Source organism: Enhydra lutris, unplaced genomic scaffold (genome assembly GCF_002288905.1).
Source record: "Enhydra lutris kenyoni isolate GAN:26980312 unplaced genomic scaffold, ASM228890v2 scaffoldscaffold92, whole genome shotgun sequence".
NCBI classification, from domain to species: Eukaryota; Metazoa; Chordata; class Mammalia; order Carnivora; family Mustelidae; genus Enhydra; species Enhydra lutris.
Window position 1 is genome coordinate 1,545,590 of NW_019154176.1, and position 24,415 is coordinate 1,570,004.

The 24,415-nt window shown below is 59.1% G+C and overlaps 2 protein-coding genes across 4 annotated transcripts in view; both read right to left on the reverse strand.

The window, feature by feature from the left end:
- Window positions 1-7,472, reverse strand: part of LOC111162388 (nuclear factor I X) — a 94,132-nt gene extending 86,660 nt beyond the window's left edge. For all 3 annotated transcript variants that reach the window (XM_022526779.1, XM_022526778.1, XM_022526777.1), the window contains exon 1: window positions 7,411-7,472. In XM_022526779.1, the coding sequence (XP_022382487.1) occupies window positions 7,411-7,437 (27 nt within the window). In that variant the 5' untranslated portion in view covers window positions 7,438-7,472. The remainder of the gene's footprint in view (window positions 1-7,410) is intronic.
- Window positions 7,473-19,305: 11,833 nt separating this feature from the next.
- LOC111162391 (DAN domain BMP antagonist family member 5) lies at window positions 19,306-22,271 on the reverse strand. The gene is made up of 2 exons (XM_022526781.1): window positions 21,945-22,271; window positions 19,306-19,551 (listed from the first exon to the last, which is right to left on the reverse strand). Exons 1-2 carry the CDS (start codon window positions 22,269-22,271, stop codon window positions 19,306-19,308), a joined length of 573 nt encoding a protein of 190 aa, XP_022382489.1.
- Window positions 22,272-24,415: the final 2,144 nt, after the last annotated feature.

Sequence of the window (24,415 nt, forward strand, 5' to 3'; positions counted from 1 at the left end):
TGGGTGGCATCCCTGGCTTCCCCTTGGAAGGTGCCGGTAGCCAGCTCCCCTCCAAGTGTGATGACCAAATATGTTCCCAGACATTGCCAAGCGTGTGTGTATCGCTGTGTGTCTGTGAGTGTGTGGCTGTGTGCATGTGCTCCTCTGTGTCTGATGGTGGGCGGGAGTGCATCCGTGCTCGTGTGTATGTTTCTGGGAGTCTGACAGTGTTAATTCGTGCACGTGCCATGTGCTTCTCGCCGAGTGTCTGTGGGTCCGTGCGACACTCCGTGGTCCTGTGTGTTTGGCCACAGCGAGGCATGTGTCTGTGCTGTGTGGCTTGTGGCCTGTGATTGAAGGACCCCGTGTACCCATGTGCACGTCCCCGCAAGGGTAGCCCACGCTGACGTGTTCGGGTGGGGCGGGCATCTCTAGGTGTTTGTGTGCAAAGGTGAGTCCCTTTGTGTGGGGCCGCCCGTGTCTGTGCGCTCCTGATTTAGGAAGGTGTGCTATGCCCGCGCGTGTCGGTGACAGTGTACGACTTTGTGTGAGACGGACCCAGAATAAACCCCTAAGATGATTCTGCGGAAGCCAGTATGCGGGTGAAATCTCCCGGATGCTTTGACCCCCACCCGCTGGTCCCGACTGTCCCGGGACTGAGAGCTGCTTCCCCAGGCCAAGGGGGTAGGGTGCACCTCTGAGTTGCCCCTTTCTCCGGCTTGGCTCCCACAGATTCAGGTGGGGACGGACCCCTGCCCATGCCCGATCTGTGCCAGGGAGGCTGGCACGGAGCTTTCAGCCAAGGGGGGCAGGGTCCTCGGCAGTGGTGGTGGCACTGCCCCCTGCCCACTGCTGGCTACCACCCCCAGCTCCCCTCAGGGTGGGGCCCCAGTAGGGGGAAAGCTCCCCAGTGCAACCCTGGCTTCCGATTGGCTACGGATCGCCGCAGTGCCCGCCACCCGCCTCCCCCCTCCCCGGCTGGCGCAGCCACATCGGTAGTGGTGGCAAACACAGCTCCGAGTTCTGGGCACAGCTGCGCCTCACAGAGGCCTGCCAGCCCCACCAGAAGCCAGACACCCCAGCTCCATGCCCCCGACCCCTCCCCACCTGCCCGCCCGGCCAGCCAGGCAGCACGGTCACCCTGGCTGCTGGCCCCCCTCAGGCTGCCAGGCCCCATCCACCCAGCCCCCTCACCCATCAGGCCTGTGCCCCCTTGGCCAAGCCCACTTGGGGGGCCCAGGCCCCTACACACGGCCACTCCCGCTCTCGGAGGGGCTCCTCAGGAGGGGGGAGGCGGCAGGGAGGGGGGGCAGGGAAGGGGGGAGCTAGCCCTTCTTTTAGTGAACGCGCCCAGAGCTGGAGCCAAAAATCGAGGAGGAGAGATATTCAGACGGAGCCAAGACGCGTTTGGCAGGAGGAGAGAGAGAGGGAGAGAGGGAGCGGGAGGAGGGGAGGAGAGAGGGAGGAAAGAGAGAGAGAGAGGAGAGAAAGAGAGAGAAAGAAGGGGGGGGGCTCGGTTTCCAAATCTGAGCTCTCAGAGCCTCGGAGGGACAGCGGGTGGCATGGGAGGTGTGGGACCCAGGGCAGGCTTGATGGTGGGGGCAGCGGGGGCGGAGGGCTCAGGCCCACAGAGACAGCCGGACACCCCAGCTGGCCAGGCCAGGACGGACATAGGCAGAAGCCAAGATCAATGCGCACCCGGCAGACAGAGGGAGGCCTGTGGGCGGCCCAAACACACACCCGCACCTCGCCACACAACGGGCTTCTGTCCATGCCGGGCCAGGGGCACGGGCGGGGCCCACAGTGGGGCCACCGCGGCTGCCCGACCTCATGGGAAGCCATGGAGAGGCCGGCCTGCTCCCAGCCGCTAGCCTGGCCACCATAGCAGGCATTTCACATGCTGCCAGGAAGCCAAAGGGGGCCAAGGAGAGGCGGCCCTCGTGGTGAGATATGCTTTGGTGGCCACAGGGACAAGCCCAGCATGCAAAATGCCACAGGGCAGGTGACACCCGGAGACCCAGGCATTGACACGTTCACCAACATAGGTCGACGTGCATGGGAAGCCACACTGATACAACCTTGGCCGTGACCGTCAGACAGCCAGAGAATACATTTAGTGGCACGCTGACATGCCACAGGGGCACCATGACACAAAGACGACACCAGGCACCCGATAAACACAGGGACACACGCCCGCAACTCTATGGTTCCCAGATACCGAGAGATGGAGCTTGGAATGACCCCTGGAGACAAAGGCAGGCAGCACCCAATTACGGACACTTGGAGACCTGGGGAAACTGGCAGACAGACCCATGGGGACGCTTGCGCCACATGGCCATCTACAGCAAAATGGTGGCTCTAAAGCCCGACACACCAGTGAACACATGCAGATCCAGAAGAAGCCAGTTAGCCATTCACAGCCCTCCTCCTGGCTCCTTTGCCTCCACATCTGGGGCTTTGGGGATGGGAAAATGAATACACACCCTTCTTTCCCCTACCCCAGCTCAGTGGCGGGGGGCGCAGAAGCCCATCCTCTGCACTTTGTTGGAGGAAAACACAGGTGTCTGTGCATCCTCTGCCTCTTTTGGTCCAGCTGGAGGGAAGCGAGAGACCCCAAATTTGTGCTTCAAGGGCAGATAGAACAAGGACCAAGACGAAAAAAAAGGCCAGGCTCCCAGCAGGTTGCAGATGGAAGCCAGCGATCGGACACTCACTACCAGGGGAGTTACACTGGCGGCCACAGCTGTGTGCCCATCCCCTATGCACACCCCCAGTGGCTGCCTAACCCGGCCAGGTGCCCACATAGGATCCCCCATAGGCGTCCTAGCCCTATGGTGGACCCAGGTGATACCACTCGTGTCCAAATGCAGAAGCAGCTCTGGAGCCATGCGGATGTCCCTGAAGTCATCAAGACCCACCCCCAACTCCAGGCTCTTCGCCCCTCTCACGTTTGGATGCTCCTGAATGCTCCAGAACAAGGCCTCAGAGCCCAGCCCCAAAGTGGGCCTGGTTGAGGCTAGGGTCGAGACTAGGGAAAGGGTCAGGGTAACCAGTGGCCCCCAAAAAGGTATCTGGTCCCCACAGGGCATTACAGGGCTTGTCCCTCCCTTCCTGCCCCCTACCCACCCCCAACATCCCCTCTCCCTGCTTGAACCCCTGCTGCCCTCTACCTGGCTGATAGGACTCCACCCAAGCCTGGGCCATGAGCGGGCTTCCCTCCTCCCAAACTCGTTTCTGGCTTCCTCCTCCAGGCAGTCTTCTAGGACTTCTATGGTGGGGAGGTGCTCCTCCCTGCCTTCCACCTGCCTAGAAGTACTCTTCCCTCAGTTGGGAAGGCCTAGGGGAGACCTAATGATGATAACCAAGATGACAAGTCATTCCATTTCCTGAACGTGTGCTACAGGCTAGGCTCTGTGCTAAAGCCTAATCACAGTCCAAGAGTTAGGGGCTCTTATTACCCATTTTACGGACCAGGAAAATCTGCAGTTCAAGTCACAGGATTAGAAGATGCAGACCCAGAGTTCAAAACCTGTGCCATCTAATGACAAAGCCCAATTCTTGACTTCTGTGCCCACAGCCTCCATCGGGGACCCTTGAGGCCTCACAAGACATTCCTGGCTCAGCAAGAACTTTGACTCCAGGGATGCCTGGGTGGCTCAGTGGGTTAAGCCGCTGCCTTCGGCTCAGGTCATGATCTCAGGGTCCTGGGATCGAGTCCCGCATCGGGTTCTCTGCGGCAGAGATCCTGCTTCCCTCTCTCTCTCTCTGCCTGCCTCTCCATCTACTTGTGATCTCTCTGTCAAATAAATAAATAAAATCTTTAAAAAAAAAAAAAAAAAAAGAACTTTGACTCCAGCACCCAGCAAGAAGAGAGCATCCTGCCCACCCCCCCAGTTAACCCAGCAGAGCCCTTGGCCCCAAGCATGGCCTGCCTGGTCCAGCCTCAAAACATCTGAGTCCAAGCTAGCCCCGAGCATGGCCTGCCCCATCCCCACTCATGCCTACACACACCTCCTATCCCAGAAGCGGGCATGAAGCAGGTAGGGCCAGAGCCAGGGGGGGAAAGGCACCATTAAAAGGGGGCGCTACACTGTGCCAGGACAGGGAGCAATAGCATTGTGGGAACAGAAAGGTGGCCACAGTGCCCCAAGGAGAGAGCTGAGGTGGGGGCATCGGGGAGGCCCCAGCCCACAGCCCCTGCCCTGAAAGGATTGTGTGTGCGGCTTCACAAAAACAGGGGTGTGTGAACATTCCGCTGCTCGAGTGGCTGTGTGGCAGGAAATGTCGGCCCGTGTGCACGGCTGCGTGCACACCCAGGTGAGCCAAGAGGGTTACGTCTTACATAAAAGCATGTGTCTGTCCATCTATCTGTCCTTGAGTCTGTATGAGCAAGCGCAGGGGTGAACACACACTTGAGTCAGCGTGTATCCGAGTGTATCCGGGAGATATGGCTGTGTCTTCGTAAGCCTATGCCGATACACATGTCCCATCTCAAGGGGGGTGCGCGTGTGTGTTTATGTGTGTGTTGGGGGTGGGAGTGAACACAGGTCCACCGTTTCCTGTGTCTGCAGGCTCCTCCATGGCCGTGTGTCCGGATGATCAGCCTGAGCGGGTCATTCATGTCCCCATTTTGGGGGTGGCAGTGATGTAATGTATGTCCTCATTCTGGTGTGCGTCTGTTTGCTGGGGAAGGGGTCCTATCCATCCACCCCCTCCTGTCTGCCGAGGACTCAGGCCTAGGGCCGCAGTGGGCTCAAGCAGCGCCAGCAAGCGCCCCGCCCAGCCGCCCTGGATTTCGATGCTTTTTCCAGAAGGAGATTCCCCCCCCCACCACCCCCCGCCCTTCCCCCTCGCCCACAGTGCCTTTCCCCGCCAGGGCCCCGCTGCTCCAAGCTCGTTCCTGCTCAATCATTTATTGACTTTAAAATCGAAGCCAATTCTGGTTTGAAAAAAAGAAAAGGGGGAGAGAGAGCGAGAGAGCGAGAGAGAGAGAGAGAGAGAGGCCAGAGAGACAGAGAGAGTCCGAGACTCATGGCGGGGGGTGGGGGGAAGCAGAGACGCGGCCAGAACCAAAGTCAGAGACAGAGACAGGGAGAGACAGGGACAGTCAAAGATATGGAAGGACAGAGGCTAAGAAAGAGACAGAGAAAGAGAGAGAGACAGAAAAGGGGCATTGCAACCAGATATAGAGACAGAGACAGAGAAAAAGACAGAGACTGGCAGGGCAAATTACGGAAGCAGAAAGATTTGTAAAAACAGAGACTCTGGATCCAAGAGATGTGACTGTCGGGAGGGGCAGACAGACCCTGCTGACCAGCTGACAGCAGCCGCCTGAGCGGCGGAGCTGAAGGGTGCGACCCAGAGAGACCATGCGCCCCCTCCTCCCCATCCACCCTGACACACTCAGGCCTGTGACACAGAGCTGAGCCCTTGCTCCCATCTGGGGTGTCAGACTCAAGCCTTGGTCATGCCCCTGAGTCTGGTTGCTACCCCAGACCCTTCCTGGTCTTATCACCAGTGGACTGGCTGGTATTTTCTTTCCCAGGGTACCAAGTCTTACCCAGGTCTCAGGGGGCAGGCCAGGCTGCTGGGCGGGTAGTTGGTGGGTAAGGGGTGACTCAAGCATGGGGTCTTAACCCCACTAGGCCCCCGAAACACCAGCACGTAGTCCAGCCAAGCATATCCCCAAAGGCAGCCACAGCTCAGACCCTGCTGGGTGAGCAGGGTTGTCATGGGACCCAAGATAGAGTGATTGGTCCATCAGAGGCACAGATCTGGAGGGGGTCCCCCAGGCTGCCACAGTGGCCAGAGTGCCTGCTTACACCTACATGCATACTGTGATACATACACGTACCTTTGTACCCTCACCGACACTCACACCCAGTTTTGCACAGGAAAACCTGCTCCCTGGGCCACACACACGCCGGTACCATGCAGGCCTGCCCCCCCCCCCGCCAACTCATGGAAGCCACATGCAGACCCCAAGATTGACACACACATACGCACTTGCATCTGTGGATCTAGGAGTGTGGTGCGGCCACGGCTGACACACAACCCCGACAAACTCTCTCGCCCCTCGCCACCCTCTGCCACCTGGTAGCAGCCGTTTTCACTTGGACTCCCACTCCCATCTGTGGGCACAATTGGCAGAAGGCTGGCAGGGCTCAGGCTGGGCAGAGGAGACAATTAGGACCCCAGGCCTGGCCTAAAGATTCTCCTTACACACGCAGGCCCTACTGGCAGGCAGGGCTAGGCAGTCCCCAGGTGTCCCCTCTTCTGAGTCCGCAATGCCCGCAGTAGCCTGGCCCCCCGCAGGCAGCACTGCCAAGGCCACTGTGGGGCTCTGGACAGTTCTTGTGCCCTCTCAGAGCCTGGGTATCATGGCCCAGGGAAGGTGGAGTGGCAGGGCAGGCATCCCCCGCGCTTTTGCCGTCGCCGAGCGCCGCTCAGGGAAGTTCGCTGGAGGCGGGACGCGCTCTGCTCGCGCAGCGCGCCAAGGTCGGCTCTGTTGTGCCCGTGGCTGACCCGACGGCGTGGCCGCAGCACGGTCGGCGGCATCCACGGCTGTCTCCCGCCCCTCCCGCCTCCGGGCAGCGGGACGGGATTCCCCCGGCCCGCCTGGTCCACCGCGCCGCAGCCAGGGTAGCCAGGGCCGGAAAGTTTGCGCCGAGGAAAGTTTGGGGCGGTGGGGGGGCCGCGGCTGCGACGTCCAGGGTCGGCCGAGAGGCGCGGCCCCGGCTGGCAGCGCGCCCGTCCCTCCCTCCCCTCCCCTAACCCTCCGAAATTTGGGAGCCCCGCCATTTTCTTAGCCCCGCTCCCATGTGAGGCCTGAACAAAGACTTTGGGGCGACGCCCGGGCCGCTCGGCCGGCCCCGGGCACCCCGGCTGCACGCTGGGGCCGCCACCACGCATACCGGCCGCTGCCACCCTCGGGAAAAGCTGCGCCCGCCCCACAGAGCGCCGCGGGACCCAGTCCCAGCTCCGAGCCCTCGGGACCACCCCCTGCCACTCTGTCACCCCTGCAACCACTGCCAGTGGCCACGCTGCCCGGGTGCACGCCACAGTCGCCCACCGGTCGGCGGGAGTCCACCGCACCCCAGTCGAGCGCGCGCGCACACGCATGCACCACACACACACACACACACACACACACGCACTCCCGCTCCTCGTTCCGGGGGCAGCGCCACGCACGCAGCTGGCCACCCCCAGGGCCCCCACCAGGAGTCCTCCGGGTGGCCAGGGTCGCACGCGCACCCTGACGCCCGCCTGCGTGCAGGGACTGCCCACAGCACGGCTTGCACCCCTCGGCCGCCCGCAGTCTCCCTCCCCCCCCCCCGGCCGCCGCTCGCCCCCTCCGTCCGTCCTCCCGCCCGCCCGCCGGCCTCCTGCGCCCGCTCCCCTCCCCGGTCGCCCAGGGGCGGCGGCCGGTACCTGGGTGAGGCAGTACGGGGAGTACATAGCTGGGCGCCCAGGCGGGAGCGCGGCGGCCGGCCGCGGCGAGGGGAGGCCCGGCAGGCGGCGGCCGCGCTCGGGCTCCGGCTCCGGCTCGGCTCCTCCGGCCTCCGCCGCGCTGCGCCCGCCCGGCCCGCGGCCCCGCGCCGCCGCTCGCAGGCTCGGCCCCGCCGGCTCCGGGGCCGCCGCCGCCGCCGCCGCCGCCGCCGCCGCGCTCGCCGCTGCCTCTCGCGTCCGCTGCTGCCGCCGCCGCTGCGCGTCTACTCCATGCCGCCGCCGCTCGGCCGGTCACCCTCGCCCGCCGCCGCCGCCAACGCCGCCGCCGCCGCCGCGCTGTGAAAGTGAAAGTTTAGACAAAGTTTGGAAGCGGCGCACTCCGGGGAGAGGGAGCGGGCGGGCGGCGCGGGCGGGAGGAGGGGCGCGGGGAGGGGCGGGCAGGGCGGGGGAGCGGCGGCCGGCGCGCACACACACACACATGCACACACACATGCACACACGCGCGCGGGGGCGCACACCGACACAGCCACCCCAACACGTGCTGGCCCGCGTTCCATCGCAGACACACGCTGACACACAGCAGGGTTCGGACCCCGCCACACATATCACGTACAGAACGCATTGCCACACGTTCCACGTTCCAACAACGAAGCACACACAGACACCTACACACACACAGCATAGACACACACCCTGGTGCACCAGTCCGCGACCCACACGCTGACAGGCACACAGGCCCACCATCACACAATGATAACCTATACACACGCATTCCAGCAATGAACCATGCTTAGACAGGCCAAGACGGGCCTTCCACGGACACACACTGATACACACCAAGAGACACATACACCCTTGCGTGCTGACACGTACGGTTCACGCTGACACACTAACAGTCATGATCACACAACCACACTGTGACGCACTCCAGACATACAACTCCTATATATAGACACCCACAGGCACACACAAAGCCACACCGAAACATCCTGGCAGTAGCCAGCCGGGCACACAGAATGACACTAATAAAATGAAGATGTGCTAACACACTGTCAAACAAACATAAGCCATCAGATACAGGCATGGCATGTACATGCCCAATGACACAGGGAAGGAGCACACTGACCCTGATACAAAGAGATACAAAGTATCACTGATACAAACTGACATTGGCAGTCACAACAACACAAGGACATATACAGGACACACCTGGTGCTCAGATGGACCCCTGGGCCTTGGGTACACTGACCAGTAGTCCAGGGGATCACCCAGCCATGCACACAGGTATGACACACACACACCCAGGCCCCTCCCACACCCCAGCCTTATCGCCCTCATGCAAATACACAAAACACACATACGCACTTGTACTTGGCGCCGATCGTGGACATACACAGATCTAGCAGGCACCACAGAGCCCAACCTGCGGGGACAGAATGGGCATGGAGGCCTCAGGTTCACGTACACTCTTGCCCCACCTCCACCCCTGTGAGACTCCAGTCTCTCATGCAAGCCCCTGAGCCCTCAGAAAGGAACGGGGGCAGAAGTGGGTACTGAGAACCCTGGTGTGGGGCAAGGGAAGCCCTTAGGTGACCCCTGAGGTGGGCGGGGAGGCGTTGCCTGCAGCCCCTGGGCAGCTCCTGCTGAGACAAAGCTCTCTCCTGCTGCCAGGTACAGCCAACACCTTCTCACCCTCCCGGGGCCAAGAAGCTGTGGCAATGCTCAGCCCTGCATTGTCTGTGGGAGGGGTGCGGGTGCCCAGGTGTGTGCGTGTGCACGCACGCTCGTGCTGGGCTGGCTGTGCAGGGCTGCCAAGGCTATACTCCTTGGGTCCCTGCAAGCAGACACAGGGGTGTGTGTGTGTGTGTGTGTGTGTGGTCATATTACATCACTGAGGCAGAATGACTAGAGTTGTGTCCTCGGGTGTCTGTGTGGGTCTGGGTGTACACAGAAACACAGGTCAGTGTACACACAGGAGTCTCTCTGTGGGGACCAGCATTGTGTCATGGTGGGTCTCTCTGTGGGCTTGGGCGCGTCTGTAAATCAGAGAGGGTAAGCACCTGCCAGGCCCCATGTCGAGCGCTGGGCTCACAGGAAGAAACAAGACAAAAGGTTCTGCCCTCCAAGGGCTGACATTCTAGTGGGAGTCACGTGTGGATGGGGCCTGGGCTTGGCAGGAAGTCCTGGAGACGTGGGTGCATGGGGGAGTGAACATGTGTGCTTCAAGCTGACCACAGCGTGCACGACGGCTCCGAGGGTCTTTCTGTCCGAAAGTGTCATGGGCGTGTGACGACCTTGTGTATGTGTGGCAGGGATATGAGTCTGTGTGTCCCAGAGGGTGAGTGACCAAGGGGGCAAGTGGGCAAGAGTCCCGGCGAGTCTGTCTGTGATAGGGGTCTGGGTGGCAGAAAGTGTCCATGGGTGTTACTAGGAGTGTGCTCCTGTGGGGTGGTCTTTGTGGGGCGGGAGCAGTGATGAGGATCTGTGTGTGTGTGCGTGTGCCAGGGAGGGGGTCTCTGTGTGCCTGAGGGTGTGTCTGGGTCCCTGTGTTGTCATTCAGCGCTTCATAGGCTCTGTCCCTAGAATGTTGCGGGTCCCACATGGCCTCCCGCACTATGCCACAGCCGCTCCCGATCCAAGGCCGTGGCAGAGGGAATCGATACGTCCTTAAAAATTCAAGGGCTTCTCGTAAACAGAAACTTTTAACACCGTTTAAAGTTTCAGGGCCTTTGCTGCTGCTCCTCCCCAGCACCGCTGCAGGAGGAAGGTGGGGGGGGGCGATTGTGAGCAATGGTTTGGAGAGAAGGGGCCAGGCTGCATGCTGCATGGGGGACCAGGGAGGGGGGGGCACCATGAGGGGCTGAAAGAAGGAACAGGAAAGGGATTTAGAGATCAAGGACGACTGGGGCCTGGATAGCTCAAGAAAGAAATGGAGAGGGCTGGGTATCTGGCACCTTTAGTACAGCTGGGAGGATTGGGAGAGATCTCCAGAGCTAGGCAGACCCTCCGCCGCCCGACCTCCTCTGCAAATGGGCATGAAGGGCGGCGCCCCTCGGAAGCACCCCCACCAACTTGGGTCCGGTCCTCCCCCCACCAGACGGCCTGCGCTCCCAGCCCCGTCAGCCAGTCATGCCAGACCCTGGGGCTGGGGTGTCCCCACTCACTGATCTCCCTCCTGGTCCTGCATCTGTCCCAAACCTAGGCTCTGCTGGAACCAGCTTCCCGTACCCACTCACACCCACACTCACATCACCATTCCGTTTGCACATGCACGCACACCATCCATCCTTTGTTCACATACACACTCACACCACAACATTCCTCCCTCTGCTCATACTCACACACACATGTGCACGCAAACACACACAGGCAACACCTATCCTTCCATTCAGACAGACACACACACATACAACATCTATATACACACACAGAACATGCTTCCATTGACAACACACACAGGCAACGCCCATTCAGACACACACACAGAAACAGGATACCCATCCGTCCGTTCAGACACATTCACACAAAAAAGGACATGCATCCTTCCATTTACACAGACACATGACACAACATCCATACACACACCCACAGGACATCCATCCTTCCATTTACACACACACACATAGTCACACAACATCCAGATACACACACAACACCCCTCCTTCCATTCATAAACACACAATACCCATTCTTCCATTTACACACACTCTCACACCACTGTGTGCATATACACACTCACTTCCTTATATAGTCGCAAACTACATCCATTCATGTTCACACAAACAAAACACTTGACCCCATGTTCATGCACATATCTGCACTCAGAATTCTCTGATGCTGACACTACCTCCCCCTACCCACAACACCCCCACCCTGTGTGCACATATGCATGTGCGTGCGCACGCACACACACACACACACACACACACACATGCATCCACTCTGCTCCCCTCACTACCGCTGCCAGCTGGGAGGATTTTTATGAGGCAAAGGGGCGCTCTAAAAAAAGGGGGGCTGTCCTAGAGGACACCCGTGCCTCCACCCCTCCCCACACAGAACTCAGGTCTTAGGGCACACCTGGCCTTCGAGAAACTGAGGGGGAGGAGGGCGCTGCCAGGAGGCTGGGCACAGCTGGGATGCCACAGCTGGAATCCCCCACATTCCTCCCTGCCGGAACTGCCCACCCGGCTGCAGCTGGTAGCAGGTGTGTTCTTACCATGCAGGTGTGTGGGGGAGGGAGGGGGAGGGAGGATTGGGAACCAGGCCCATGGCATTACCTGGCCAGAATGCTGGGGGTTGGTAGAGGAGAGGGCACTGAAACATCTGGGCTCTGGCGGCCAGGTCCTGGGCTACTGAGGATGGGGCCAGGCATCACTGGGTTCTGGGGCAGCCAGCCAGGCCTCTTGGGGCTGTGGGTAAACATCTGGCAGGGTAGGCCAAGAGCCAGCCTGTGGATCATGGCAGGGTCAGGGAGGGGGTACTCTAGGCCCTCCTGACAAGTCTGGGAGTCCTCACTCTCCATGAGGGCCTAATGTCTCCCCTGCCCCGCCTGGCAGGCATGGTCTGTGCCCCAAACTTGGGGTCCTAGCTTGGTGCTTGCTGCCCTCACCCCAAGCTGGGAGTCCCTAAGGGGGTCTGAGCCTGAGGTATTACGGGCCCTGCTCTCGGGGCACACCTGGTCAGGCACCTGGAACCATGTTTCACACACAAGAGAATCCCGAGGACACACAGGCACACTTGGACACACGACCTCCTCTGGGGGTCGTCATATGAAGAGCCATCACCACATCCCGTCACGGGCACACACTCTTCCAGAATAGCAAACACACACACACACACACACACACACACACACACACACAATCCCACACAGATCTTCCCAGATCCATCCACAGAGTAACACCAATAATACCCCTGGGACATACAAAGACCCTCACCGACACATAGACCCCCCAAAGAGACTCAAATATACACTGACAGACAAAGACACACTCAGACATTCCGAAACATAGTTACACGGGTTCCTGGAATCACCCTGAGCCTAGTTATACAGATACACACAAGGCCACCCAAAGTCACACAGGTACACACACAAAATCTCATATGGGACAAGTCCGTGTGGTCCCACACACAGATGCTTCCCAAATCATCTAGACATGTGGCACACACAAAGTCGCACGAAGATATACAGATCACACACACACACACACAAGGTCACCTACGATCATAAATGTTCATACACAGAAAGAGTTGGTCACACCAACACCCAAAGACACACATAAACATCCCCAAATCACAAAGGGGACTATGCAGGCCAGCCCCCAGCTGCAGACAAGGCCCACAGGCACACATTCCCACGTGCTGTGTGTGGCACAGCCTGGCTGGGGCAGAGGGTAGGCAAGCAGCAAGGCCTCCCGCAGCCAGCACTCATCTGGAGGCAAAGGGAAGGAATTGGGGAAATGTTTCATTTGCAGGCGGCAGGAGACCCGCCCCCCCCCCCCCCCGCCCTAGAAACCTAGCCCGAGCTCCTGAATGGGGCCTCTGTATGCTGCCACCACCCAGCTGACCCAGGGAGTAGGTATCAGGGGGGTGAGGCTGGCTGTGCCATGTCCCCAGCCAAGCCTCAGGGGCCACCCAGCCACACACCAGGGCCCAGGCCAGAGTCCCCCAGACCACGGGAGCCCTCCCCACACCCATCCCTGCTGCATCTGGAGGCCACTCCCCAAACCCAGCCCACTGGCAGAAGACAGATCAACTAGGGGTTGGCTCTCTAGGTGTCCCTGCCTCAGGCCCACGTGTGTCCCCAGGCTGGGCAGCTGGCAGTCTCGTGCCGTGAGGGCCCTTGCTCCAGCATGAAGGTATGACAGCAAGGCTGTATGTGACAGCACGGCTGAGGAGGTGACAGTGTAGTTGTGTGTGACAGTGTAGCTGGGCTCCCTGTGCAGCCTGGGGATGGGGGTGGGGCAGGCATAGCCCCTTGGCTCATGTCATCACACACACTGTCACACACATAGTGTCACTGTCACACCTTCTATCACACAGCCACGCGCATAGCCACACTGTCTCCTCCTCAGTCACGCTATCACACACAACCACACTGTCACACATGCTGTCACACATAGTTACGCTGTCACACCTTCAACCACACACGGAGCCACACTGTCACACCTTCAACCAGCGACACTGTCTGTCACACCCTCAGCCACGCTGTTACACACAGAAATACCATCACACCCTCAACAATTCTGGTCACACACGCCTTCGGCCACATGGTCTCCTGTGTCCTCACAGCTAGCCTGACACGCTGACCCTCGCACTGCCTCAGCGTCACACTGACCAGTAGAGGCACACTGACACGCCCGGTCCGGGTGCCCTTGCAGCTGTGGTTGCCACATGGCCACACAGAGTCACTGCTCACCCACCCACCCCCGGTCACAAGGAGGGGAATCAGATCTGATCACTTCATCCCCAGGCTGTGGCACACAGCTGTCCCTCAGTCAACATTTGAACCAGACCAGTCACTCCAGCAACACAACGACATACCCTCCCTGTTACGGTGTCACAGAGCAGGCAGCCAGAAGGCACAGGCCACTGCAGAAGTGCTCAAAGACACTCTGAAGACATACACTTATGGACATACACGCTATTGCAGGTGACAGGCACACATCTCACACTGCCACACAACACCCAGAGTCCCTGGACAGAGCTACAAAGAAACAGTGGATGACAGCCACCACCGCTGTTACAAGAACATCCTGTCACACAACAGTCGCTCTCCCCAGCGCCTGTCACAACATTGAGACAGCCCCTTAGCTGTCCCCATAAGCAGCCAAGCATTCTGACATGGCCCCCACAATAGTCACTAGGATACCCCCCAGCCTCCCAAGTCATGGAGACAGGGACAGACCCGCTCTGACACCCCCCCGCCCCGCGGCCCGCCCGCTGCAGTCAATGTACGGAGAGCCAGGGGGCTAATGGACTCGCAGCTGTAGGCAGTGGGTGCCAGCCCCCCCAACTCATGAATATTCATCAGCTGGGGCGCTCTTGAACCTGTGGGGAGTCGGAGGTCCCAGGCAGCTGGGCACCCCCTTCTGTGCCAGGAGGCCCTCAGGTGAGGGGGGAGCTCAGCCAAGCCCGAGCAGTCCTCAGAGCCCACCCCCAGTTCCACACATAAATACACACCAATCTGTGAACACGGACCTCCAGACACACAAACAACAGTCCTACAAAGTCAAAACCACACCCAACAACACAGCCATCCACCCATGCACACACACACACCTCAGACATGCAAATAAAGGCGCACACACAATCCCATGAACTCACAACCACACATAATCACACCAAAACCACAGACACAAAACACACGTGCGCACACACACACACACACACACACACGACATGCAAAAGCAGAGGTACACAAACACTCAGTCACACGACCACAAAAACGCAGATACACCATTGCACCCAAACTACATAGACAGTATCACACACAGGCATGAAAACACACACACACACACACACACACACAGGCATACGATCACCTCTAAACTACAAGCTACTTCTCATGAAACACCCACATAAGTGTGCAAACATGGACCCACATGTTCATACATACAGTTCCACTGACTCTCAAACTCACAGACACACAACAATCCCCAAAAAGTGACCTCATGGACCATCTCTGTGTCTCTCTCACTTTCTCTTGCTCTCTCTCTCACACACACGCACGCACCCACCCACCACAATCTCACTCGGCCCACCCCTGATGTTTTACATGACGGGAAACTGAGGCACGGAGTCCCTGAAGGCCGGGTGAAGGGACGGTCCCTCCCGACTCCAGGCAGAGGCTGCGGCCGGGCGCCCCCTGCTGGCCCGGCCCCTTCAAGAACGCGCGGGGCGGCGGCGCGCGGGGCGGGCACGCGCCTGACGTAACCATGGCATCCTCTTGGCACGCGCGGCCCGCGCGGGGAGGGCGGGGCGGGCGCGTTGCCATGGCGCCGACGGGCCGCGTGAATGGGGCATTGTTCGTCGCGGCGCCCGGGCCAGGCTGTCCAGGACCCACCCGGACCCACCCGGGCCAGCAGAGACCGGGAGACGGGGCGGAGAAAGACAGAGATGGGGAGAGATGGGAAGACAGGGAGAGACAGGAGGTAGGGAGAGACAGAAAGAGCCGTAGATGCGCAAAGAAAGACACTTAGAAGACAAGGGGAAGAGCGAGCTGGGGAAAGACAGAGAGATGGGAGAGGCCTGTGAGATGGGGAAAAATGCCCAAACGAGGAAAAGCCTGACAGAGGAGGAGGGCCAAGGAGAGGCAGAGCAGGGGAGCAAGACGGAAGATGAGGGCTGAGGGGAAACAGAGGCCCACTGTGCCCGGCGCTGAGCCTGGCAACGGGAGGAGGCAGAAGACCTGGACCCGGAGACAAAGTCGGAGATGCTAGGAGGTGGGAGGAGCCCAGCCAGATGGAGGGTCAGGGAGACCCAGGAAGGAAATGGAGGGAAAGCTCCGTGGGTCTCTGTTCCCACCCACCTCAGTCCCTTCTCCACTCCCCTTATTTTTCTGTCCACTCCCCTTCCCATGACTCGCCTTCCCCTGGTTGACACTCTCAGAAGACAAACCTCTGTCCTACACATCTCCACACACCCCCTATAAGAGATCATCGACACAGAAATCCGGTCCTTGGGGACATGACACGGACACAGTGACACCTACTGATCCATCCACAGACAACCAGAGACACTTACAGTCATGGCTACAGTCAGGCACACCCACGACAGGGACTCCTACCCCACACCAGAGCCCCACAGATGCGCCATCACATGAGGACCCTGCCAGACATGTGGTCCTGGTCACACACGGTCGCACATCACCACATAGGCTCACCCTCTAGGGAACACTGTCATACTTCCCCCACCCAGACACAGAATGCTCTCATCTGCACACCTCTCCCTACATTCAGTGATACCTTCTACGACACACATGTGCTGTCCCCCTGGTCTGACCCACTGACTGGCTTCCTGTCCCCTAGTCCAGATTGGGGGTCTGTGGGGCTGCAGGGTCAGTCCAGTTCTCCATGTTTCACATACAGACACTGTCGTTGGTGGAGATTGGGAAGGGAAGGGAAGGAAGTGAAACCCCACCTCACTCTGCTTCAAAGAGCTGGGTCAAGCCAGGCCAGGGTGTTCCCCTAACTTCTGGCTGTCTGGGTCAACTTGGCCCAAACCTGGACCAAGGGTGTCCCCTGGTGGCCATGTATGGTCCCTGCACCCATCACGTGGGGAGATAGTGGCGGCCCAGTGGCCCAGCCTGAATAGAAGGGCAGAGAGGACCGGCCCAGGCTTAGTACAGAGACCTGGAGAGACTGAAAGCCTGGGTCCAGAAGCGAGAACCCAGACCCAGAATTCAGAGCTTGAAATCCAGATCCCAGAATTCAGAATCAGAGTTCAGAATCCAGAATCTGAATCTAGATGCCCAGATGCCAAGATCTAGAATCTAGATCCCAGAACTCAGGTCCCAGAATTTAAAATCCAGATCCAAATGCTCAGGATCTAGAATCCAGACATTTACATCCTATCTCCCAGAATCTAAAACCAAGGACCCAGAGCCCAAAACCCTCCTCGGAGCCAGGTCCCAATATTCCCCAAGCCTCCCACGTTAGACCCTAGGCATCAGGGTTTGGTCCCTGCTGCTGTCCCTGTGTATTTACACACACACACTTCGACAGGATCTTACAGACCCACACCCCAAAACCTACAGCTTGTGACCATCACACGTACAACGTCACACACTACAGATACACATGGACAATCACACACACACACTTACAGCCTAGCAACACAGCATCACCTAAAGAAACCCAGAACTGCCATATGCTCCTCTCCCAGCACATGGACCCATGTTCTTCTGTGCACCCATGCAGTCTCAGAGCTCCCCACAGCACCCCAACCCATCCCACCAAGCTCAGGCACACAGCCACCATACCCAGAGACAGAAAAACCCAGGACGCCCCAGGTTCTGTGCCCTGCATCCAAACACACTCACAGGATTGTGAAGGCTGGCACAGGCATACACACATACGCACACACACACACACACACACACACATGAACTCCCCCAAGCATGGAGAAGCCCCGCGCCTTGGCAACTATGCAGCCCCTGGGAACAGGACCCCTGGGAGGGCTTGCCGTGCACCCCCGTGCCCACCCCAGCCCTCCCCTGCCTGGCCGGCTGGCGGGCTTTAATACAGATGCCAAACTCATAATTGTAACTGAGGGTGACAGGGTCACCTTGAGCCCCAGATGCTCGCGCGGTGACAGATGGCGTTGGCAAACCTGATTAGCGGCCCCCGTGCCAGCGCCTGTGGCACCTGCATCCCTTGCCCCTCCCCCGCTCCCCCAGCACTCATTACCCACCCATTACTGGGCCTGGGGGGCGGGGGTGGGGGCCGGCTGGCACTGCCCAGGAGGGGGCAGGGACTCCGGGGGCCCCCTGGCACTAAGGTTCCCAGCTGGCTCCCCGGCTGGCAGGAGGTGGGCACAGCTGAAGGGGGGGATAGCAGGCGCCTCGTGCCTGCCAGAGAGAGGGGTACCCACGGTGCCAGGGCTGAGCTGCCCACTCGGACCCTGCCCGGGCTTTGGCCCAGAACCCTGGAGGGAGGAGGGATAGTGCGCCCCCTGTGGGCCCGTGCGACCCTCCCCCACCCAGGGCCCTTGGAGCCCTGCCTTGGGAGCTGGCGGCCTGGCCTGTTCCCACCCCGCTGTGCAGGCCTGTAGGGTCAGAGGTCACAGGCTCCCACGCCCTGCTGGCCCATCTGTTTCCTCGGGTCCCCTCCTTCTGCTCCCCTCACCTGGGGCCTTCCTTCCTGAGGCAGGAAGAGGGCTGAGAGGGGCCTGGCCACCCCCCCAACCCACCCCACACTCCGGGGGGCATTTGGAGGCAACCTTGACAGCGCCACATGTCCCTGCGTCTGTGCCAGACGGGCCCATCTGCTAGGGCCCTGGTTCCAGCCGCCCAGAGCCAGGCTGCCCTCCTGTGCCGCAGACCCTGTACCAGGCTATGGAGGGAGCACCCCTGAAGCCCACACCCCAGCAAAGGGCCACTGGTCCCAGGGAACCCTGGTTGGAGGAACACACACACATGCACGGACACAGACACGCACACGCACAACTGGGCTTGGCCAACCATTGCGGTTCCTGTTTAATTCCACACTATGCATGGGGCTGTATGGAGACTTAAGGGGCTGGGGCTAGAGGGGCAGCTGGGATCACATGGTCCTGCCCCTGACTTGGGGAGCCCACATTTCTCCCCACAGCTCCGTGGGCCTCCCTGCCTTGGTTTCTTGAGGTCCCAAGAATGGGACATCCCTGTGTCACTTGCTCTGTGCAGGACCATCCGTCCTCCCTGTAGCTGGGAGTGTGTCTTCCATTCTATGAGATGGGGTCTAGCCTGGTGGTTAAAATTCGTTGCCACATGGCCTAGGATTCGAATGCCGGATCTGTCACTTATTGCTGTGTGAGCTGAGCAAGTGACTTTGCCTCCTAGAGCCTCAGTTTCCTTCTCTGTGAAATGGGATGACACCAACCCGCATCTCATTGGGCTGCTCCGAGGATGACATGAGGTAGTGGGTGTCAAACACTTAGTGCGGGACAGGGCAAACGGAGTGCTCCAAAAGTGTGTGCTATGACTGTGAGTGGTCCACACCCCCACCTCCCCAGTGGGGATACACCTGGTGTCCCTGGAGCCCTGTCTGGCTGTCCCTGTGTCCCCAGTCTCTTGACCCAGTGCTCATGATCCAGGTCAGCGTCTTCTGGGCACATCCCTCCCTCCCCCATCTCTCCAAGGAGTTTGCGTCTGTGTGTCTGTCCATCAAGCGCAGATCACGCCTTCGGGCTGCACTGACAGCCTTCAACCAGCACAGTAGATGTCTTCATCCGTCGACGGGAGTCTGGGCGACTCGCCCGACACCACAGGAGGACAGGGGTCCGGCGCTTGCGAGCGGGCACACAGCTGTTGCAGAGGATGAGCGGGGTGGGCTGCGAGCTGGGGATGTAGAGGGAGGAGCAGCGGCCAAAGCAGAGGTGATTGCGGAGGTGAACTGACGAGCAGCCGGGCTGGGAGAGCACCTGGGGCCGGGAAATGGGTCAAGGGCAGTAGAGTCTGGGGCCCGAATGGGGAGAATCATCTCCCATCCATTTCCACCCCACCTCTAGAGGCCTGGGTTCTGGTCCTGAATGCTACCTCCTGGCTGTGTGACTCGGAGCAAGCTCCTTAACCTCTCTGGTCCTGTTTCCTCACCTGTGAAATGGTGGAAGTTCAGCCAGGCAAGAAAGAAATCAGTCTAGCCCTTTCAACAGAGAGGAGCACTAGAGGGAAGGGCTGATTCTTCCGAGAAGGGGACGATGAGGAGGTCACTTGGGGATTGGCATCGGGAGGAGTCTGCTGCGCCTCCGGGAAGGAGGGATGGCAGGAAGGGGTGGTGTTATAGGAGCCTAGGGGGATTAAACAGGAAGCCTTTAGCCCCTTGCTGGGCACACAGTTGGCCTTCAATAAAAGTTCCTCCTGGGGTCCCCTCCAACTTCGTGGCTTTATCAACTCGTCCCCAGATCATGGCCCTTCTCTGTTTAAACCCTGCATTCCTGCCGCCCTGCGACCCCCACCCTCCTCAACCCCCCTCCCCTCACTCTGCCCTAGCCGCCCCAGCCTCCTCACTGCTCCTCTGGTACCCCAAACACAAGCCCACCGCTGGCCCGTTGCCCCTGCCTGCCCCTGCCGAGTCCTGCACCTGAGCTCCTCCCTCCGTCCTCCCCTGAGATCATCCCGTCTGCTCCTTCCTCAGAAGCACCCCCACAGGAAGTGTCTCCCCCTGATGGTCTCTATCCCTGCGGCCAGTCTCTTTCTTCACGGGCTGCTAGTAATTTATAGTTCTGTCTCTTTGGATGTTCCTCTCCTAGAACATAAGAAACCTGGAGACAGGGACCTTCTCTGCTTTGTTTATGGCGGGCGGCTCAGCTGGCCCATCGTGCGGAAAGCTGACATTGCTGAGCCCTAACGGCCGGCCAGGGCCCACACTGCTCACCTTCGGTGAACTCACTCCTCCCACAATGCTCCAGGCCAGAACCTTAGGATCCTCATTTACATATGAGGAGACCAGAGGCTCCGAGCAGTCCCTCCCCTTAATGAAGGGACTGCGAACCCTTAGAAATTCTTTGCGTCATCATAGGGCAGTTACAGCTCTGGGAGAGGGTACACAGCTGGATCCCAAGCCAGGGGTTCCCTCCGCTGGGTGCAGTGTGCCTGGCTGTCTGGGGCAACTGGGGCAGGATTCAGGGCAAGGTAGCTGGTCCAAGGCCACGCAGTCACCCTCATGTCACCTGGATTCAGCGAAAATTTGCTGAATGAATAACAAGCCAGGGGGTGCTGGGAACGGATGCCTCGCAGGGCATGGCTCCAAACACCTTGCCATGTCATAGAAATTCATGTCTATTGTTAAGTCTGTTGTTGCAAAGATAGGAAATGAGGCTCAGAGAAGGGAAGCCACTTCTCCCGGGTCACACAGAAATCATTAGTTAAGGCATAACTTGAAGCCAGGTACACCGGGCACCAGAGCTGGTGTTCTAAACACATGGTCTGAGTTCTCACAACACTTACGGAGCAGTAACTGGGTGCCTATACCCATACCTGTCTCGTTCAACTGCCCTGTAGCCCTTAGGGGGCAGATACTATCATTCATTCATTCATTTATTCATTCAAAAAACACTGAGGGCTTATCGTGTGCCTGGCTTTGCTCCCAGGCCTGGAGATGGGGCTACAGAAGCAAATAAGGCATAATATAATCCCTGCCCTATTGGAGCAGACATCCTAGTGAGGGAGACACGATAGATGCAATTTCAAAATCAGTTTTATATGTTAGGTGATGTGTTCCACAGAGAGAAATAAAGCAGGAAACGGGCAACAGGGTGGCAGGTGCTGCATTTTTAAATGATGTCTGAGTAAAAACCTGAAGGAGGTGAGAGAAGGAGCCACAGAATGCTCGGGGAGTTGGGAGGGAATGATAGAGGCAAAAGGGAACAGCCGGTGCAAAGGCCCTGACGTAGATGTGACATTGGGTGTGTCCAGATAAAAAACCAGGTGGCTGGTATGGCAGGAGTGAAGTGGGTGAGGGGGAGAGAGAGGAGGCAAGGGCGAGGAAGTGACAGGCAGAGAGTGCAGGGCCCTTTGGACCTTGGGAAGGACATGGCTTTTGCTCTGGATGAAGTGGGAGCCATGGAGGGTTCTGAGTGGAGGAAGAAGGGAATGTGACTCAGGTATTCGCAGGTGCCCTCTGGCTGTTAAGTGGGAAAATAGACTTGGGTGGGAGACCAGGATGGAGGTAAACCTCATGGTTCGGTAGGAAGAAACTGAGGATAGGAGACATGCAGATGGATGCCAGGCTTGACCCCAGATCTGTGCAGGACCCCAGTCTGTGCCCTCTGCCCATGCTGAAACTCCACCCTCCCCTCCCCCCACCCACCCTCACCTGAGTGTAGGGCACAGCCTTGCACATCTCCTGGGCCACTTCCTGCGGGTCCAGTGGCAGAGACACGGTTGGGGCCACCTCCTGCCCATGGTGCTGGCCACCTCTCCCCAGCGGCCCAGTTTTCTGCAGGCCCAAGAAGGCCTTCCAGCTGCTGAGGGCAGAGGACTGTCCCTGGGAACCTAGGGTCCCTCGGCCCAGGGCCCGGGTCTGATTGGTAGCATCCCAGAGCTGAGGTGGGGGCCCCAGGAGTCCAGGCCTCCTGGAGCCTGTGTGCAACCGGGCCCCACTGAGCAGGCTCAGGAGAGTGGTCAGCTGGCCGAGGAACATCCGTCCGTCTGTCAGTCAGTCTGGGACTGGGCTCAGGGTCCTGGGCAGTCAACCCTGCTGTCTGGTGAGTGGAGTCTTGGCCTTTCGGACCCGCTTTTAATGGCCTGCCCCCAAACTGGGCAGCTCGCAGCTCTGGCAGGAGACACCACAGTGGGGAGGAAAATAAACCAAGGCCTGCTGGTTTCCCACCCCTCCCCCTCAGCCTGCCAGGGTTCTGGGTGGGGGCTGGGTCTGTGGGTGGGTGGGCTGTGGGAACAGGGAAAGGCACCACTCAAAACAGAGGGGCTCTGGGGCACAATGCCTGGAGGCTGGGGGGGAAGGGAGCTTCTTCTCCGGTCCAGGGCACCTTCCCTCCAGTGGGCAAAACCAGCCATCGCAGCCAGGCCTCCCGGTGGCAGCCTCAGCATTGCAACTTTCTGGCTGTGCGACCCCCTCAGCCATGCTGGGCCCCAGCTTCCTCTACTGTTACAGAGACCCTTGTGTTATTAACACTTCCTACCTGGGCAGGTGGGATCCTTCAGGTAAACAGCTTAGAGCAGAGGCTGATACACTGTAGCACTACGAGTAAACTATGATGAACATCTCTAGAGCTGCTTTTCCTTTAGCACCTATTAGAGGCCAGGCATAATTCTGAGCCCTGGAGATCCGGGGGTGGGGGGGGTGGGGGGCCAGACAGAAATGGATCCTCACTGTGCATTTGACATTTCAACGCAGAAAACAGACAAGATTCCAGAGGCTTCAGTGTAAAGAAGTTATTTAAATAGGATGTGCCTTACAGGTGTTAGGGCGGGGCCTTCTGCCCCCAGGGTGGTCAGAGAAGGCCTCCCCGAGGAGGTGACATTTTTGCAGAGCCTTGAGCTGCTGTTGGAAGTGGTGGGAACAGCCTGGTGGGGGGTGGAGGCTGGAGGGATGGAAACACAGAAAGAGGCTGGGAGCCGCGTCCCAGGCTTTGGAGGCCCGGGGATGCCTGGGGGTGGGGTCGGGGACTCCGAGACAGGCCCTGGCATCTCCGTGGCCCGCATTTCGCACCCAGGCGAGGAGCTGCCCGCGGCAGGGCCGTGAGAAGCGGCAGAGCCGGTCCTTCCCGCGCCCCGCGGAGCTGCGGAGGGCGATGGGGCGCGTTCGCCCTCTGGCGGCAGCTCTCGGGACTGCGCGGCGGCCGCGCCCAGGATGTCTACCTTCTGGATGCCCCCACCTGGCCAGAGGTGCAAGGGGGCTTCCCACTCACCCCGCTACATGCGAGCTCTTGGGCGTCCCCCAACCTGCCCTCTCGCTGTTCTCCAGACCCAGCTGATGGCAGCTCCTGCCAGGTGCTAAGGACCCAAACTTTGGAGCCCTGCTGACCCCTCTTTCTCTGACACCCCCCTCCCCTCCATCTGATATGACGGCAAGTCCCGTCCGCTTCAGAGTCTACCTAGAATACATCTACTTCTCACTCCTCTCTCGTTCCCCCACCCGGACACAGCCATTATGTTCCACTTGAACCAATACTGTCCCTCTACCGTGGTGCTCCAGCTACACCCGCCCCCACGCCTCTCCCCAGTCTGTTGCCTCCACAGCAGCCAGAAGGCGCCGGTGAATACTTGTGTCCAGGCATTTCTCTCCTCTGCTCAGAACCTTCCAGGGCTCCCACTTCACCCAGGGTAACAGCCCAAGTCCTCACGGCAGTCCACCGATGTCTTTCTGTCCGTTCCTATCACCACTATCTCAACCTCAGCTTTCCTATCCTCTCCCCCTTTCTCACTCCCTCCAGCCACACGGGGCCTCCTCGCTGTTCCCCAGACTCACCAGGCATAATCCTATAATGCTACCCAGTGGTACAGGGCTAAGGAAACTCCTTTTTACCTGGAAATATAACCAAGAAAAATTAAGTTTAAAAAAAAAATCAGAACTGGATGTCTAGTTGTGCCTGGGTGGCTCAGTCCTTAAGTGTCTGCCTTCTGCTCAGGTCATGATCCTAGGATCCTGGGATTGAGCCCCAAGTGGGGGATCCCTGCTCAGCGGAGAGCCTGCTTCTGCCTCTCCGTGGTGCTCTGCCTGCTTGTGCTCTCTATCTCTCTGTCAAATGAACAAATCTTAAAAAACAAAACAACAACAACAACAACAAAAAACTGGATATTTATTGTGTGCTGACCTTTTGAGGG

Coding starts and splice junctions, on each gene's coding strand:
- LOC111162391 (XM_022526781.1), bottom strand. CDS start 22,271: ATGTTCCTCGGCCAGCTGACCACTCTCCTGAGCCTGCTCAGTGGGGCC. Junction 19,552..21,944: donor AGGCTGTGCCCTACACTCAG/GTGAGGGTGGGT, acceptor TCCCGGCCCCAG/GTGCTCTCCCAGCCCGGCTG.